The sequence below is a fragment of the Poeciliopsis prolifica genome, unplaced genomic scaffold (assembly GCF_027474105.1).
Source record: "Poeciliopsis prolifica strain line A6 unplaced genomic scaffold, Auburn_PproV2 SCAFFOLD042, whole genome shotgun sequence".
NCBI classification, from domain to species: Eukaryota; Metazoa; Chordata; class Actinopteri; order Cyprinodontiformes; family Poeciliidae; genus Poeciliopsis; species Poeciliopsis prolifica.
The window spans coordinates 2078609-2096512 of NW_026562417.1; the positions used below are offsets into that span (position 1 = coordinate 2078609).

Genomic DNA, 17904 nt, shown 5'->3' on the forward strand with positions numbered 1-17904 from the left:
TACATATGTCCCACACAGGTCTTGTACTCAGTATACAGTCCACCCTCCAAACAAAATGAGGAGGGAAGCCCCGTGACTCTATGACGTCAACTGCGCTGCTTTCGTCACCCAGCTCGCTGTCTGACAGAGAGCTGAAAAAAAGAACGTGAGTGCTCACTCTGTCATTAAATTACAGTTCTCGTTTCTGCACGTAACTGCATATATTTATTTGTATCAACCTGTGGTAAGTGGTAGTAAATGTCAAAATGCAAGTCATTGTTCGTAAAACTTTTGATGGAGAAAAATCTTATAATAAAAAAGAACATGTACTGGATTTATTTATGCAATAGAGTTGCTAAAGTTAAAGTTGTTATATACTATTACCATATAATAATTATTATTATGATAACGACAATACGAATATACTAATTATAAATAATTAAATAATAGGTAAAATACAAAGTTAAGTAATTTCTGATATCTGCTCAATCAATGATGTTCTGATTTATTGAATGGGTCTGTACATATCAAGTGATTATTATATTATATCATCAGACTGCTATTAACAGAAACATAATAATAATAATAATAAACTTTTGTTTTTAACGTCAGGACTGAAAACAGCGCATGTGTCCTCCACCCCGCGCCCATTCAACTTGCAGACCGGAAGGGGTTAAGAAATCTGTTGACGTAGTGACTCCTCTGTCAAGAGCTCCCTATCTCTGGCTAATCATGAGTAGTAGCAGTCAGTTGCCTTCAGTCGGGAAAGATCGTCTCTCTAGTTAATGTACAACCGCAGAGGTCACTTCATAAACTGCTCTCCTTGGGTCGGCAGCATCACCACAGGAGGAAGACGGAGGTAAGAATCCAGCCGACTGTAGCATGATGTGTTAGCGGAAGTGTGGAGGTTAAAAGTGAACTCTTCTCCTCTCGCTGAAGGTTAGGAGCTAGTACAGCCGAAGTCATGTCCACCACCTGTAAGCGCGAGCATGAACGTGGCGAAATTGTTTCGAGTTACTCGCGTGTGAGTTTCCCTCGGTGACGTGATGAGCTTTAAAAAAAAATAATTGAGAGAAAATGGGAAATAAGTTCCAGGCTCTTAGTTGTTGGCGCGAGCCACGAAACAACAAGTCGGCTCTGTCGTCATATGCAGTAAAAACTGTAAACTGTAGTGACAATAAAAATCTTCTTATGGACGTTTAAAATGTCTGGAAACCATGAAACCTGGTGGAATTGCAACATATTACTGTCTTTTGTTCCCTTCCTTCTTTTTTTTTAACATCATAGCCTCGCCCTTTAAAGCATACATCTATAAATATTACACTAAAGTCGCTTTGCACTGGATATAAATTTGAATGATCTGCACTGCCTATCCTCTTCCCTTTCCTTTCATTGGCCACTCCTTCTCGTTTTCATCTTGTCATGCTGACTTTCAGAACTGAAGATCCCAGCTAAAGCAATGAAGATCATCCAGTTCAGGACGATGACAGATAGGAGCAAACTGGATAGTTAAAAAAAAAAAAAAAAAAAAAAAACAGTGACTTTCTCTGTGCTGTATAAGCCAGGCCTTCCCTTTTCCATGGAGCCTGAAGAGGCCTCGGCTCATGAGGATGCAGGCTCCAGGGTGATGCTCCGGGTAGAGCGTCCCGTGTATGATGAGGAGTTCCTCAGGACTCAGGTCCTCCATCGCAAACAGAACAACACCTCCTTCCGTCAAAAACTCGCCGACAAGTTCAGGTGAGTCCAGCCTCTCAAACTTTCATTTTCAACCAGCAGGCTTAATACCAATGATTGCAGCGGTGTTGTAAATCTTTTGTGTTTAATTTCTCTTGATAATTGAGCATTTTTAAGATATATCTTTATGGAAAGGTTCGTATATTTAATCAAAAGCAGTAATTACAGTTTAAAAGCAGTTGTTTACTTGCAGATTCTTTTCTGTTTTTGCTTTTAACTCTTAAACATTTCCAACTTTAGCATTAAATATCCAGAGACAATACAAATTGTGTCTAAAATATAGATAAAAAAAAAAAAAAAAGATTTGTTAAATGAAAATATAATTCAGAACCAACTTGGCCTTGTGTGACGATTTAATTCCCTCTCAGAGGACATTGCTGTCACTTTGTCACATTAAATTCAAACACATTTTGCGTTTTCCAGCAGGAGAACGATGAAATTTGCACACCAGCAACCAAGCCCACTTCTGATTGGCTCCGAAAGATCAAATAAAGATTTGAAGGGTCCCATTCCAAGTATTGAATTCAATCTGATTCTATTTCAAGTCTGCAAACATATTCTAAAAAAACAAAACATTAATATATATTTTTTACTTATGCGTATAATGCTCATTGTCTCAAAGTCAGAATGAATAGCTTTTTATTTTTTAGATTTAAGTTCGCTTCTTTAGGTAAACGGCAATGTGTGATAGTTGTAGAGGATGTCTGTACAGTGCTATGCAAACGTGTTTTCTCTCTTACAGTCTGTAAATGATTATTATTATTTACTGGGAACTAGCTATGCAAACAGACATGGAACTGTGGGAAGAAAGAAAGTAATTACGGTACTAAACTTAATAACTGCTTGTTCCACTCCTGACAACAACAACCGCTGTCTAGTGTTTGAGATAACTTCCAGTGAGTCCCAGTGGAGGAGGTTTGGACGACTCTATTTGGCAGATTTGATTAAACTGAGCCACAAAAAGTTTCTCTTTTGTCTAGTCAGTCGACAGAATATCTGACCCGATGTCTTGAGGATCGCTGGGATGTATTTTTTTTGGCAAAAGTGAAACAGGTCTTTGCATTGATTTTGCACTTGGAACTTTCATATGGAGCCATTTTTGCCAAGTCTCTTGTCCTTATTGTTGTCTAATAAACTCTGAGGTCTAATTCCGGGTTCTTTTGTACCTTCTTAGAAAAGTCGCTGACGTCTTCTTGAAATGATTCTGGTCAACCAGTCAATTTTGAGGAGATGTTCATGGCATTGGTTTTCATTTCTTCAGATTGTCACTCGATGGGAAGCTTTTTGAGGTCTTTTTGTCATGACATCAATTATAAATTAAAACTAGTTCCATTTGGACGACTGTTTGTTTCTCTTGTGTCTTTGTCTCCACCAAAGAGTTGATGACAAAAAGCTTCAGTCTAGTCTCAACCGGATCCTTGTTTTGAAGCATGAAGGTCCGTCCTGTTTTGCAGGTGTTCGTCTGAGCGGGCCAAAGCAGTGGCTCTGAGTTTCCTGCCCATCCTGACATGGCTGCCGTCCTACCCAGTGAAGCAGTACCTTTTGTCCGACGTGATCTCTGGTCTCAGTACAGGAGTTGTGCAGCTCCCGCAAGGTCAGTAGCCTGTGGTTTGCTGAGCGCCACACTTTATCTATCATCTGGAGCTGTTTGGGTGTAAAAACCCCAGCTGCAGGACACTCGAGGGTTTTTGCTTTTGACTCCATGCTGCCTTTGTTTTTTCACTCTCTGCGGGTTTAACGCTGTGAAGCAATCCCTTGGCTGCCTGGTCTTTGTGTTGAAACTTCAGACTTTTGTCTCTGCTCTGCAGGTCTGGCCTACGCTCTCCTCGCCGCTGTGCCTCCAGTTTTTGGCCTTTACTCCTCGTTCTACCCAGTTCTGCTGTACACCTTCTTCGGCACATCTAGGCATGTGTCCATGGGTAAGTTGTCTTACGTGGAGCCTTTCCTGCTGAGTCATAAATCCGAGCTGCGTTGCAAAAATACAAAGCTCAACACAGTCGTGCATTTCTTCACTGGTGCTTAGAACCTTCTTGTATCTGTGACAAATTGAATGAAATGACATTAACACCGTTTTTAGTTTGGATTGCGACAGTTTGCAAAACCTGACCTCCGTGAAAATGCTCAAAATGCACCAATTAATTTCTAAAAGCGGAACTTTACCCCATCTTTTATAATTTGACATTCATTTTAATTTTTTTTTTCAGCTTACCTCCAACAAATTTTTATTTTTGAGCACATGATCTAATTTCTGCTGTATTTAAAAAAATAGTTGTTGTTTTTACTTGTACTTATAAATGCTTTAACAGAATCTGCAACTTAAATTCACTTCTGTGTAGTCGGTTTTGGAGACGGATGAAATAAAACCGGACAGGTTACCATGAGGCAATTTATGTGTAGTGTTTTGGTTTATGCAAAACTTAAAAATGAATTTTCATACTTCGCTTAAAACACTCCCAAGTACAATTATTAGCATGCTCCCATTAGGAAAGTAGAATCTTGATTATGCCCATTTATCAGCTTGTATTAAATCTATATAATGACAATGTCTCAGCATCCATTTCCCCTTCTTACATTGACCATTTCAACAACAATAAAGTTTCCTCAGTTGTAGCAGTTGACTCAATATGGGCAAAATGCATAATAATAAACTGAACTTCATCTTTGGTGACGTTATTCTAGGAAAAGAGAGTCTTGTGGTTTATTAATCTCATGTTGTCTGGCAGGCTTCCTAACCTCATTTAATGCAAGGTGCTGGTAGATGAAAGCTGTGCTCTGGTAGGGAGCTTGATGTTCTTCAGACTGGATGTTGTTCATAGATTTATAAGAATAAATAATCTACAAATAGAAATGTTTCTGTTCCACCACAACTGTTGTACCCGCAGATTATGTAACCGGAGCTATTATATCTCTTTGACCACAACATGCCACTTGTCTCTTCTTCCTGTCTGTGCAAAGTGGCACAGTCGTCTCACCATGTCTGTTGACGAATGAGGGCAGTAACCTTGTTTTGAGTGAAACAAGTTGCCTGTACCGCTGCTGTGAATTCACAACAGGAAGCGAGCGACCTCACTGTGAGATGGCGCTTTCCCAGAGTTTCCGCTGATGAGCAGCGTAAGGATACCTCTCAATCTGGAAGACGTTGAGAGGGGAATGACTGCGCAGCTGTCCAGGAGCTGGGCTGGGTGGCGTCCACTCTGAAAGGTTGTGTTAGTTTAACCCGGTTAGCTGGCGTTGGAATGAAAAGAAGCGGAGCTGAGGTGAAGCACGTTCGCGACTGTTTGGGTCTGTGTGAACGTCGGCTCTGATAACAGACGGGGCTGGCGATAAAGAAAGGACACTTTTTCATGATCTTTCTGTGCAAAACCTTTCTGACACTTTCATAGTTGTGAAGGTCTTAATCAGTGCTGCACACTATAATTCATATTCAGCTTTATTGCACACAATAAAGCTTAATAGTGTGTGAGCTTTATTGTTGCACACTATTATTCTATTTCATATTTTTCCTCATTCTGCCATAATTTACTCTCGACTCATTTATAGATTAATATATTTCGATGCACATGCTTGTTTTTATTTCTTTAGATCATATTTAAATTACTTACATTATAACTCTTATGTATATATATTTTTAATATAAATTTGATATTGCTTATTGTATATGTTTGTGCTGACTAATATGCAACACTTTGGATGTCGTAGTGTGTCAATAAATAAGCAATTTCCCCATAAGGATCAAACTATATTCTGCTCTTCTATATTCCCAAATTTCAGTTTATTTACACATTGTTATTGGTTATCGGTAAAGTATGGTACTTATAGATCTGACAATTTCTAGCTCAAAAACTCCAAATTTAAGTTATTACACCTCCAGTTTTTTTGTGCCAGATGCAACTCCAGCTGTTTTAAATAACCTTTTCACCTGTGACCAAATAGACTTCAACATAAACCACGCAGCAAGTTGCAGGTTATCAAATGTTGGCGTTCATTCAAAGCACATGTTCCCAAACGTTAGCTTATGAGGACGAACATGTTGTTTTCAGTGAAAGTTCAAAGGTCATATTTGTACATTGTTGATTCATGACTTTACCTCACTGCACAGTGAAATGTGTGATACGAATGAACTTGACTGAGTGTGCTAAGGCTTTTGTAGCATTGGGTAACGTATTCTGAACGTCTTTGTTCCATTGGAGGCTAATTTATCCTTTCAGTGTTTGAAGACCTCACCTTGTTGTTCCCTTTGGTAAATGTTTCTTCTTGTTTAAATTAAAACTGGTCCACAACACAGCTTGTGCCCTTTCCACACAGCTTGGTTCCTCTGCAGGACGCTCAGCTCAAACTACCACAGTCTGATCCAAATAACAAGACATTAAGATGTCTGTAGGATGAATTAAAGAAGGTACCTTTTATTAAAGTCTTGCATTTCTGACCTGCAGGCACCTTTGCAGTCGTAAGCCTGATGATTGGTGGCGCCGTAGTGAGGGAAGTTCCTGACAACATGTTTATTGGCCCCGCTAATGTCTCTAATTTGTCTTCGGTCGACAAGGATCCCAATCTCAGTCTCATCGATGCCAGGAGAGTCCAGGTGGCCGTTGCGCTCACCACCATGGTGGGAATCATCCAGGTCAGTCTGGCGAGAACTCGTCAGGAGGAGGGGGAGGGGCTTCTGTTGTTTAGGGAGAGAAATGTTTCTTCCCCACGCTCGAAAAACACGTGCTTCCCCAAAGCAACAGGCTTAATCGTTCTGGACGCACCACCCAGACGTGAATGTTTTCATTTCAAACACAACCTTTCCTTTCTATCTCTTGACTTGTTTTCCTTTTTCCTCCAGTTTGTATTGGGTCTTCTCAGGTTTGGCTTTGTGGCCATCTACCTCACAGAGCCTCTGGTGCGAGGCTTTACCACAGCAGCTGCCGTGCACGTAGTCATCTCCCAGCTGAAGTACTTACTTGGAGTGAAAACGGAGCGTTTCTCCGGGCCCCTCTCTGCCATTTATGTGAGTCTGACAGGAGAAACGTGTCTTCTTCCGTTCGATTAAATACGTGTGCATGTCTTTCTGCATTGTCGCTCTTTTCTGTTCCCGCAGAGCGTTGGTGCGGTATTGAGTAAAATCACAAAGACAAACATTCCCAGTCTCCTCCTGGGGCTTACATCCACCGTGTTTCTGTACGGGATCAAGGTCCTCAACGAGCACTTCAAGGCGAAGCTGCCCGTTCCCATTCCTGGAGAGATCATTGTGGTTATTGTGTCCACCGGGGTCTCTTACGGAATACCCCTTAACAACTACAATGTCTCTGTTGTCGGGCAAATACCAACAGGGTAAGCTAGATTTCAACTGGAACTGTCATCACATCTCAGCTGACAAATATTTACACTCCGGGTAGGATGTACTGTGAGAGTTTGCTTTTGTTCTCAGGCTCCGTGCTCCTGCTGTCCCAGATTTCTCCCTGGTGCCAAATTTGATCCCGGATGCGATTGCTGTAGCAATTGTAGGATTCTCCATGTGCATCTCTCTTTCTAAGACCTTTGCCTTGAAGCACGGTTACAGCGTGGACGGCAACCAGGTGAGGAGAGGGTGGCGAGCAAAACACCAACCATATCGGCTCATAATACTTCTTGCTTTTCAACTTTGTATGAGTGCATTGCACACAGAGTGATATATTTCAAGCGGTTAATTCAGTTAATCTTGATTATTACTTCTAGGTGATAAGTAAGTTTGCCTGAAAATAAATGACATGACAGAGTGCCTGCACAGCCATAAAAAGTCTTAAATTCGTATATCAAAAGTTAAGGCCTTAAAATGTCCAAAATTCATTATTAAAAAGTAACCAGGTACAAACCACTCTCCTTTTACATGACCACTCTGAAGTGTTATTATAATCTGTGCTTAACAATCTCCAGTCCTGACATCGAACAAATAACCGTTTAAAATCTGACTGCAGATTCGCCTCCTATTTTCCCGTCTTCTATCAGGAGCTGATCGCACTCGGCCTCTGCAACTTCTTGAGCTCCTTCTTCCACACCTTTGCCATCACCTGTTCGATGTCCAGGAGTTTGGTGCAGGAGAGCACAGGAGGAAAGACACAGGTGAGATGAAACGCTCCCGCGCTCAGGAGCCTTAAGGCTATCTGAGCTATATTGGTCCCATAAATCCATTAGAAGTGCAACAGATAACGCTCACAAAGCTGCTCCTGTGTTTTCGCTCAGATCGCAGGACTGCTGTCTTCTCTCGTGGTGCTGATGGTCGTGTTGGCCATCGGTTTTGTCTTCGAGCCGCTCCCTCAGGTACGTAAAGTCATTACAGGCGGTTACCTTGACGGGTGTCTGAGCCGAATGACTTTGATCTGATTTGTTTGTTCTTTTTTTTTTTTTTTCCAGACTGCACTGGCAGCCATCATCATAGTCAACCTGGTGGGGATGTTCAAGCAGTTCCGAGATATTCCCCCTCTTTGGAGGACCAGCAAGATTGAACTGGTGAGCTTTTAAGTAGCTTTCAAATAAAACCAAAAAAAAAAAATTAGATTTTAAATCAGCACAGCTGGTAGCAGGTTGGCGTGAGTCTGAGGCAGTTCTTCAGCGTTAATATCCTCTGGTTTTAGTTTTCGTATCCGTGTAGGGCGAGGCCTACCTGCAGCACTGTAAAGAATCGGCTCACTTTAGAGAGTGGAAAAGATGACGCCCATCTGTTGGGCTGGACATACAGCCGCTGCTGCTTTCTGTTTGCAAATGGCCCACAAATTGCTGGGAGCACTTCCTCTTTGTGTTTGTTTCCATGACAACATATCTCCACTCTAACCATTCCTAATGATGCCTGTTCGGATGGATGTTTCGTTCCCTTTCTCAGCACCAGTGGAAGGACACTGATCATGATAAAGTTAATTATGGAGCTCGTCACGGCTCAGTCTTCCAATACCAGCTTTGGCAGATTGCTTGTAGATCTTTCACAGACACCAATAAACTTAATATAATCATCTTGTTCAAAACCAATTATCGGTCACACCGTTATAAATAAAAGTGCTGCGACGCAGTCTGTGCTGTCAGAAAGTCTGGAATAAGCCTGACTTGTGTATTTATTAAGAAAACTGTTTTACAACGTAAGGATGGATATGACGAGAATAAGTCATCTTCTATTGGAGAGGAGGAGGGAAGTGGTGGAAATTACAGTTGGCAGTTGTCCTGCAATTTGAAATTTGGGTTTTGATTAGCTGTAAACAATAATCATGAAAGTTAAAAGCAAACACTTGATGCATCTTTAACGAGGGACACTTTTAGAAATGAATTACAGACATAAATTACTTTTCTAATGGCGTTCTAATTGATCAAAATGAACCCGGAATGAGAAACACAAGGCGCTCGATTACAGCTTCTAGTTTCTTTTTGACAAGAAGCAGAAGCAGTGCCTCTTTAGATCTTTTCTCAGCTTTAGTTATGTATTATACTTCCCCCCCCTCAGGCCATTTGGCTGGTGTCCTTCGTAGCATCTGTGCTGTTGGGTCTGGATTACGGCCTCCTGGCAGCCGTCGCCTTCGCCATCATAACTGTCATCTACAGGTCACAGAGGTACAGCTCACTGGCTTTTGATACATTTCAATTTTGTTGTGCGGATTAAATTACAAGTGCAAGTTACGTCATCATCATTTTGAACAGAGGGTTTGTACTAATTTTGTTAGAAAAGTTTGGTTTTGGCCTGAAACTCATTCTTCATTTTACAACTTTTTAATTATGTTTAGGTTTCAAATTATGTCTCAGATTAAATTAGAATATCTTAAATTCTTTAAATAAAATGTAAGTTAGCCTTAACTTGCATTTAAAGCGAACTTAAATGTCTTAAGTTGTCCCTAAAGTATTCAATTTAAGGCTAGTTTAAGTTATGTTAATGCCAGGTCTTGCATTTTCTTGCGGCAGGACGACTTAATCTCATATTCTATGTAGGTTTTTTTTTGTCAGGCAAAAGTTTGAGTCACGTGTCACTCACCGTATTCGGCTTCTACTGGTAACAAGATGCTGATACTTGCTCACTAGCTTGCAAGGAACCAAATAAGCCATTAGCAGGTAGAATATGGCTAGCCAGCTCCATAGCTAGAGAGTTGGGTCCGAAATTCTTTTGTACATCTCTGTCATGAGTTAGGTCTTAAATTTTAGCCATGGTCCTCTTAAGAAGATCTTAAAAAGTCTTAAATCTGATTTGTAGTTCTTCTTGTTTGACTTGAAGATGTGTGTAAAAGCCAATGCTTGCTCTTCACAAGTGTTTTTCTTGTCTTTTAGCCCCAAAAGTTCCATCCTGGGTCAAGTAACAAACACAGGACTGTATTACGATGTGAATACATATGAAGAGGTGAGTTTTAGTGGAGGAGAGGTTATGCTAACGCAAGCTCTCATCCCTCCCACATATATGTTAGTTTCATTTTGGAATTTGTTTATTCTTGCCAGGCAACTGAATATGAGGGAATTAAGATTTTCCACACCAACTCCTCAATCTACTTTGCGAACAGCGACCGTTATGTGAACAAACTCAAGGAAAAGGTAATTCAGTCCCATGACATGCACATATGAGCTTCGGGGCGAGTTGACAGTTCTCTTCTGTATATTGCCTCTGCAGACGGGCGTAAACCCCGAGGAGCTGCGGAAAGCGAAAAGGAAACAGAAGAAAAAGGACAAGGAACAAAACTCTTCGATTAAGATTTGTGCAAAGGTGTGTCAGCCCTTTATCTGGTTTCGTTCCTCTTTGTGTGGTTTTGTTGGCTGTGTAAACGACCTGTACAGCATATTCTGCATGTGTCATCTTGACTCAGGTTTATGGAGAATTCCTGTTGAAGGAAACACTTGTTTAAGCTCGTCAAGAATTTGACCTTCAACAGCGTTCGCATGACTCACGTGCAGGGCTGCAACTAATGATTATTTCAGCTATTCATTAGTCTGACGATTAATTATATAAAAGAAAAAATTGGCACGATCTGCAGATTTTTCCTTTCAGTCAAAATGGCTAAAACTATGTCACTAGGAATTTTTGGGTAGAACATATTTACAAAGAGCTGTTTTTTTTGTTGTTTCTTTCTTCGGTCGTGCCTCAGAATCAGGAGCTGGAGGATGTGAGGAACGGCGAGTTGGAGGACAAACACGGTGAGTTGGAGGACAAACACGGCGAGCCAACTTCTGAAGAGGCCGTCTTCCTTGAGCCTCTCAGCTCGGTTCATTCCATCGTCCTGGACTGGACGGCCGTCAACTTTATTGATTCAGTAGGAGCCAAAGCCATCAAGCAGGTTTTAACTTTTGTGTTGGATCATTGCTACTTTTTCTTCTCAACGCCTCGTTGTGACAAAGCATCACTTCATGGACGAGGCTGGTTTGGGGTTGTGTGTATTGAGATAACACCAAACTGTGTCTGTTTCATTCAGGTCATTCAGGAATATGCTTCAGTTGATGTCCAGGTGGTCATTGCTGGCTGCAACAGTAAGTGACAATGAGGGATTCTCTTTTTAAAGCACCTTAGAAAAGGTGTTGTCAGTCCATGTTTGAATGCAGGATTATACAAGTTATATGGCTGCATAATGCAGTCCAACACTTTCTCAAGACAAATGGACGCATCCGATTGTGATGCTGTTAGATATAGAGTTCTGCAGGGGCCGTTATTGGGACCAGGGATTAGGAATGCACAGTATATCCGGATCAACATCGGTATCGGTCCTATAAGTAAAACAGATTGTAATCTCCATCTTGTTGGTGTTTGTTTCAGTTGGTGGAGAGGATTATAAACACTAGATAAACAATGTAGCTGCTGTGGTTGCTTTTACATGATGTTAAAAATGTAGAATGCTTCTGAATGTTAGTTACCTTAATATTTTAGTGTGGCTAAAATAATGGATCCCTCTTAATTCTTCTTGAAGGAACCGTAGTGGACCAGCTCAACACTCTACAGTTTTTCTCGAAGGAACTGTCCTCAAACATGGTGTTCCCCTCGGTTCACGATGCAGTCCTGCACTGTCAGTGCTGCAGCTCCAGGCCACCGGGCGCCTCAAGCAAAGCCTGATCCCAAGTTCACGTCCTGAACCCAAAAGGGTCCAACAGGCTGCGGCCGTCGGCGAAGTGGACTCATCAGCTTAGCAATGGTTCACATTGAACAGGAGTTTTTTAATCTTAGCACAGGTAGATGCGCTTTATGTTCTCAGCAGCTTTGACCATCTCAAAAGTGTACGATACTGAGCTTCATCTCTCTGCGTCCTCTTAGTGGTCCGCAGATACAAAGCACTCAAAAGTTGCACTTTTAATACCTTTTGTAGTTCAGGGCTACTTCAGATATGCTGCTGTTTAAACGAGAATCGAAAAATCATTTCTGGGGGACTTTATGAACGTCACTATCTCATTGTTTCGCCGATAACACCTGAGGTTACTGATGTTGCTGTGATCGGTGCGTTTTTAAGTTGGAGACGATCAAAACTTGTCACTTTGTGTGATGTCTGTTACTGCATTGCAACATTTTTGTGCTGGAATATTTTAATGTAATGACTTTTCAAAAAGAAAAAAAGAGACTTAAATCTGGAATAAACTTTATTTTTACTTAAACAAAAAGACCACAAGTTTGACTTTTTTTTTTAACGGTGAAACAAACAGTTTTCTCAGTTGTAGGTCATGTATCTGGGGGTGGCGCTGAACTTGGCGTAGGATTTGATGACTTTGTTCACAGCCTCCAGGAAATCTTTCTCTGTGGCAATCTTCCTGCGAGCCCTGATGGCGAACATCCCTGCCTCTGTGCACACACTGCGGATCTCAGCACCTGACGAAGAAGTTAAGAGTTATTGGGCTTACAACAAACCGGCTGCTAGTAGGTAGGATGTGAAATGCTATCAGAGACTGCCTTCTGTTCTGCACCTCAAATTAAAAAAAACAAACTGGTTTAGAAATATTATTTAGTTGATAATTACAGCTCTTTTTAATCTTTTCCACACCCAATTTGTTATGGTTGCACCTATGACTCCATTCTCTTTTCATTGCATGTTCAACTCCTTTCTTATCTGCATTTCCCTTTGAAGTAACAACTTTGTTTAAATAAAAGTTGGTAGTTTGCACCAAATGTTACAAACGTCAGTGCTAGCAGTAGCAGCGGCGTTTTGTAATAAGCAAATAATCAATACGCTCAGGGCTCTGCAGCTGCAGCCAGTTATTGATTAATGTATCAAGTTCCTCGGTTTGCTTCAGACCTTGAAAACATGTCGCCTGTGTTCCAACTAACCGTACTTTGCATGGTCAAACACCAGACCGGACTGGACTAGTCATGGAAAAAGCCAAAGAAAAGGGACCGTTGTTGTTCATTCATCTGAGAAGGTCGATTTGAAATCCAACATTGCAAATACACCATGTTCCAAATTATTATACAAGTGACATTTTCTCAAACTTTCTTCAATGGTCAATGCTAATGATGGTCCGTCTAAATTTTAAGTGATGAACCATTACAGTATAAATCAAATTTTACTGAACAAAGCTGCATCCCACCCACAGATCTTCTGCTTGAGGAAACTCCAAAGGTTCTCAATAGGGTCAGAGGTCAGAGGAGGATGGTGACCACACCAGGAGTTTCTGCCCTTTTATGCCCATAGCAGCCAATGACAGTGGTATTCCTTACAGCATGAGGATGATTTTGCTGCAGAAGGTGCAGCTCTTCTTTTTGTACCATGAAAGAAAGTGATCAGTCAGAAAGTCCATGTACTTTGCTGAGGTCATTTTCACACCATCAAGGGCTCTGAAGAGGTCGACCAACGATTCTCTCTCCATGATTTCAGCCCAAAAAATGACTCCACCACCTCCTTGCTGATGTCACAGCCGTATTGGGACATGTTGTTAAATATCTAATGTTTTCATAGGGCACTACACTATCTGATGATTTGTCAGCACAGATTCTTTCTCTTTCCCATATTGAGTGAAACCGTGGCCTGCTTAATAATGTGTTCTTAAGTAGATTTCCTTTAATTGAGCTCACCAGACAAACTGATCAACAAACTCTTTGAAATCAATCATAGTGATTCAAAGAGCCCAGACGCACAATACCATCTATAAATTTAATGGTACAACAAAAATGTATCTTTATGACACTTAAATTCAATCTGCATAATAATTTGGAACACGGTGCAAAACTATTTGTAAAATAACTGCCTCTCCAAGAAAATGACAGTATGACCGGTTTGCAATGTTGCAGCTGCATGAGCTACAACATTCCTGCATTTGATTAGTTTATTATTGAACAAGGATAAAGTACAAAGTCCAAAGTAATATTACAACAGAAAGAACAAATAGGAAGTTTTCTAAAAACGGTTAAATTCAGTTAAGTTTTTATGAGGTGGTTCTTGGTCAACAGAAACCTGTCATTAGATTGCCTCCTACTGGCCACTGACTGACACTACATTTAACTGAACAATCATCATGACACAATGATTCTGTGTTAGTATTAAATTTAGTTGGTATTAAAAGGACAGCGTTATTTATTCCCAGGCACATAGTGCCATTTTATAGCACAATCAAGTAACTATGTTACCGTCAGTTGTTTTAAAAGATGCTTTATATACAAAATGTGACTTAAAAGAATTTTGACTTTGCAATTTAGCACCTTGTAGTTGGATCTCTATAGCTTTAAAAAGCCACTATTCCAACACACAAAGAAAGTATGTAAAATTATAACATGACAGCTCAATAAATTGATAATACTCCCCTTTAAGTTAATAAAAGAGGAGATGTAAAAGGGAAAATATGGTAACAAGTTCAAAATGTGTGCCATGAGCCTTACCGGTGCTGTTAGGACAGAGGCGAGCCAAGAGCTCAAAGCGAATGTCTCTCTCCACGCTCATAGAGCGGGCGTGGATCTTGAATATGTGGGTGCGACCCTGAAACACAGAAAGAAGATCGGCTTCTATGAGAGAAAGAGTCACTAAAATCAGCCCGACAGCTTCAGAAAATAAACTCTCAGGCCGTCACCTCCAGGTCAGGCAGGCTGAACTCTATCTTCCTGTCCAGACGTCCAGGCCTCATCAGGGCCGGATCCAGAGTGTCCGGTCTGTTTGTGGCCATCAGAACTTTGATGTTTCCTCGGGGGTCGAAGCCGTCCAACTGGTTGATGAGCTCCAGCATGGTCCGCTGGACCTCATTGTCGCCACCGGCGCCATCGTCAAAACGAGCACCTGGTTGTTTATACCAAAAAAAACAGCAACAGAAAAAAAACAGGGTAATTCACCAGAACCTCCTGGACTACAACTCATTTTAACCTGGATCACTGTTGCTAAGGATCAACTGGCGCAACAAAGCGACTCCACCTCACCTCCAATGGCATCGATTTCATCAAAGAAGATCAGACAGGCCTTCTTGGTCCTGGCCATCTCAAACAGCTCGCGCACCATCCTGGCTCCCTGTCGGCAAACACGCACGATAAAACTTCACCAAGAACGACCCCGACACGGGCGGCTTCAGCTTCGGACCGGTGAGCTCACCTCTCCGACGTACTTCTGGACCAGCTCGGAGCCGATGACTCTGATGAAACAGGCGTCGGTGCGGTTGGCGACAGCACGAGCGCACAGGGTCTTCCCGGTGCCGGGGGGTCCGAACAGCAGCACGCCTTTAGGGGGCTCGATTCCCAGGTTGACAAACCTTTCAGGCTGATGAGAAAGAGGACAAGAAAAGTTATCCAACGCCTGCTGAAGGAAACCGAAGCCCAAGAAATCTTGATTGTTCCCCGTTTTAACAAAATGTCTAACTTGAACATTTGTCAACAGACAATAACTCACTCATTCCAGAATATTGGATGTGTTTGGTTTTTAAGTCTGATCGGGTCTCTGGCAACATAACTGAAAAGGAAGTGGTTAATAAACGTAGTTATTGATGCTTACATGGAGCAGCGGCGTTTCAACCACTTCTCTCAGCTTCTCGATCTGCTCTTTACATCCACCCACGTCGCTGTAAGTGACATCAGGCTTCTCCTCCACCTGCAGCAGCAGACAGAGTCATCAGCATCACATCACAACTAATAAATATTTTTATTTGATGGTTTTCCTCATAAAATAATTCGTGAGAGTTCTCCACCTGCATCATGGTGACAGTGGGGTCGATTTTTGGAGGCAGAGGAATGTGGATCTGATATTTGTTCCTGTCGACTCTAAAGGAAGAGGAGGGATGGGAAATTTTAGCGGACGCGTTTCCGCAGAAATCCTCCCCCCTCTTTTTGGTGACCTGTGACACTTGGAGGCGTCCAGGCGGATCCTCACCCGACTCTCATGCCCTCCTCGATGTCGGTTGGAGCCACCTGGTCACTCAGGTCCACCACGAACTTGGCAAACTGTTTCACGTTGATGATGTATTTGGGATCCTCGGAGTCTGCGTTGATGATCTTCGTGCATCTATTTGAAGAAAAGTGAAAACAGCGAAATCAGCGGGACACTTTGATTTATTTCTATTTATTTCTTGCACACTTGCAACAACATCCTTTAGTGTGGAAGTTGCAACAAATCGGGAAAGACAGTTATCTGTGATTATTATCCCTAGTCTTGTAAAAATCAGACACTGATGTTTACAGATAGTTACTAATCCAAGATCAAAAAGTACATTTAAAACATATTTGTTTTAAAACAGCAGGAAAACCTTATTTTACAGTGACTGCTCTCATTCACACACACTATAAATTATTAAAGACCAGTCAGAGCATGAAAGCAAGAAATATTTTAGACAGGATAAAGCTTTATAGAAACAGTAAAAAAAAGAGAATAAAAAGCCATAAAGTTCTGAGTGATGCAGTAGAAATAACCGTTTGTGTCATTTTTGTAGCCTATGTATGTTTCATAACAAACGAAAAACATTCAAACTGAAATTGATGCCTTTAACAAAACAAAAAACACACAAAAAAAAGCCTTTGGTAACATGAATGGAAATTCATAAATGGTAATATGACGAAATATGAAGAAAAAAAGACTTTAAATTACAATATATAAAAGAAACTACAGCACTGCTAGCTTACCTTGCAACCTGCAGTGGCTGTTCACTCTGAAGAGTCTGTTTGTCAGCAGCCAGATCCCAGAGCGCTGGAGGAGCCAGGCCTGTGTCTGACTCCTTAATGCCTGTCAAATAAGAATTACAAAAATTATGATACCTCTCATACCCAACACCTGTGAATTTATACAAGTTCTCTAAATGCACTGTATTAGAGTTCTAGGAGGAATTTCGAAAAGTGTAATAATTCTGCAATTCAAGTGGCGATACACGATATTGTCGCCAATATCAGTAGTAGACGATACTAGTCATTTTTTTACATATCGGAAGAACCGATATCGGGTTTTGTCTTGTTGCCATGTGTTTCTAGTCTTTTTTGTTCGTTTGTTTGTTTACCTCAACAGTGTCGAAACGGCAGATAAATGTATACAATGTCTGTAAATGTCGGTGGTTGTCAAGAAAAGACAGTGTGCATTTATCATGCTTCATATGCCAGGTCAGTCCCATCACGTACCTGTCAGCTCGTTTATTTTTTTCAGAAGCTGCTGAATGTCATCTTCCACCTGTTTGATCTGTCTGGAGTATGTGCTCTGGCCCTACACACACAAACACAGTCAAGACCGGATGGAAAGCATCCCACACTGCCTCCAAATGTTAAGAAAACCGACTTAACAACCAACATGTCGGCTTGGTGATACTTACATATGTTTTGAGCAAAGCAATGTCGCCTTCATCCAGAGCTGTGGTGGAAAAAACATGAATGAGTTTGCATTCTGAGCTCGGCAGCAGCTAGCCGAGTTGCTTTGATGACAACAGAATACGTTTCAAATACTATACTTTTCTTTAATCGGAAAAATGTGCTAAAGGGACACTATGAGAAAAACGATACTCTTAGCGGAGGCCTGGAATATGTTGTTTGTTAACAAGCTAAGCTAATGTTGGCTAACCCAGCTATGCCCGACGCTCCCTTGGTTATTATAAAAACATGCACAAATGTGTAAATTCAAAACCTCTGATGGGGGCGTCTTCCTTCTCCTCTTCCTTAATCTTCCTTTGATCGTCTCCCAGATAGTCCGGCATATTTAATATAGAAATAAAGGGTTTTGGTAAAGAGAGAAATGCGACGACTTCTGCAGCTAAACTCTACAATTACACAGCAGCTTTTAAGTTCCGCTGCCCACCGGAAATACAGGTCGGACTTATGTTGGAAACACTCAGAATATTTCATAACCGATT

The 17904-nt window shown here is 41.3% G+C and overlaps 2 protein-coding genes across 3 annotated transcripts; one reads left to right on the top strand and one right to left on the bottom strand.

Moving 5' to 3' along the window:
• The first annotated feature begins 717 nt into the window (after positions 1–717).
• slc26a5 (solute carrier family 26 member 5) lies at positions 718–12278 on the top strand. 2 transcript variants are annotated; one of them, XM_055055585.1, is made up of 18 exons: positions 718–838; positions 1541–1716; positions 3168–3307; positions 3522–3632; positions 6147–6334; positions 6542–6706; positions 6797–7029; positions 7127–7274; positions 7684–7797; positions 7918–7995; positions 8089–8184; positions 9164–9270; positions 9976–10045; positions 10141–10233; positions 10310–10402; positions 10782–10970; positions 11106–11160; positions 11595–12278. In XM_055055585.1, the coding sequence occupies exons 2-18, from the start codon at positions 1559–1561 to the stop codon at positions 11735–11737; spliced, it is 2181 nt and encodes a 726-aa protein (XP_054911560.1). In that variant the 5' UTR covers positions 718–838; positions 1541–1558; the 3' UTR covers positions 11738–12278. The 2 variants fall into 2 exon arrangements, with proteins under 2 accessions (XP_054911560.1, XP_054911559.1); XM_055055584.1 differs by having other exon boundaries at positions 1545–1716.
• psmc2 (proteasome 26S subunit, ATPase 2) lies at positions 12243–17853 on the bottom strand. The gene is made up of 12 exons (XM_055055587.1): positions 17679–17853; positions 17371–17408; positions 17183–17264; positions 16697–16796; positions 15951–16082; positions 15769–15841; positions 15576–15671; positions 15180–15344; positions 15011–15098; positions 14671–14873; positions 14483–14579; positions 12243–12481 (listed from the first exon to the last, which is right to left on the bottom strand). The coding sequence occupies exons 1-12, from the start codon at positions 17746–17748 to the stop codon at positions 12324–12326; spliced, it is 1302 nt and encodes a 433-aa protein (XP_054911562.1). The 5' UTR covers positions 17749–17853; the 3' UTR covers positions 12243–12323.
• Positions 17854–17904: the final 51 nt, after the last annotated feature.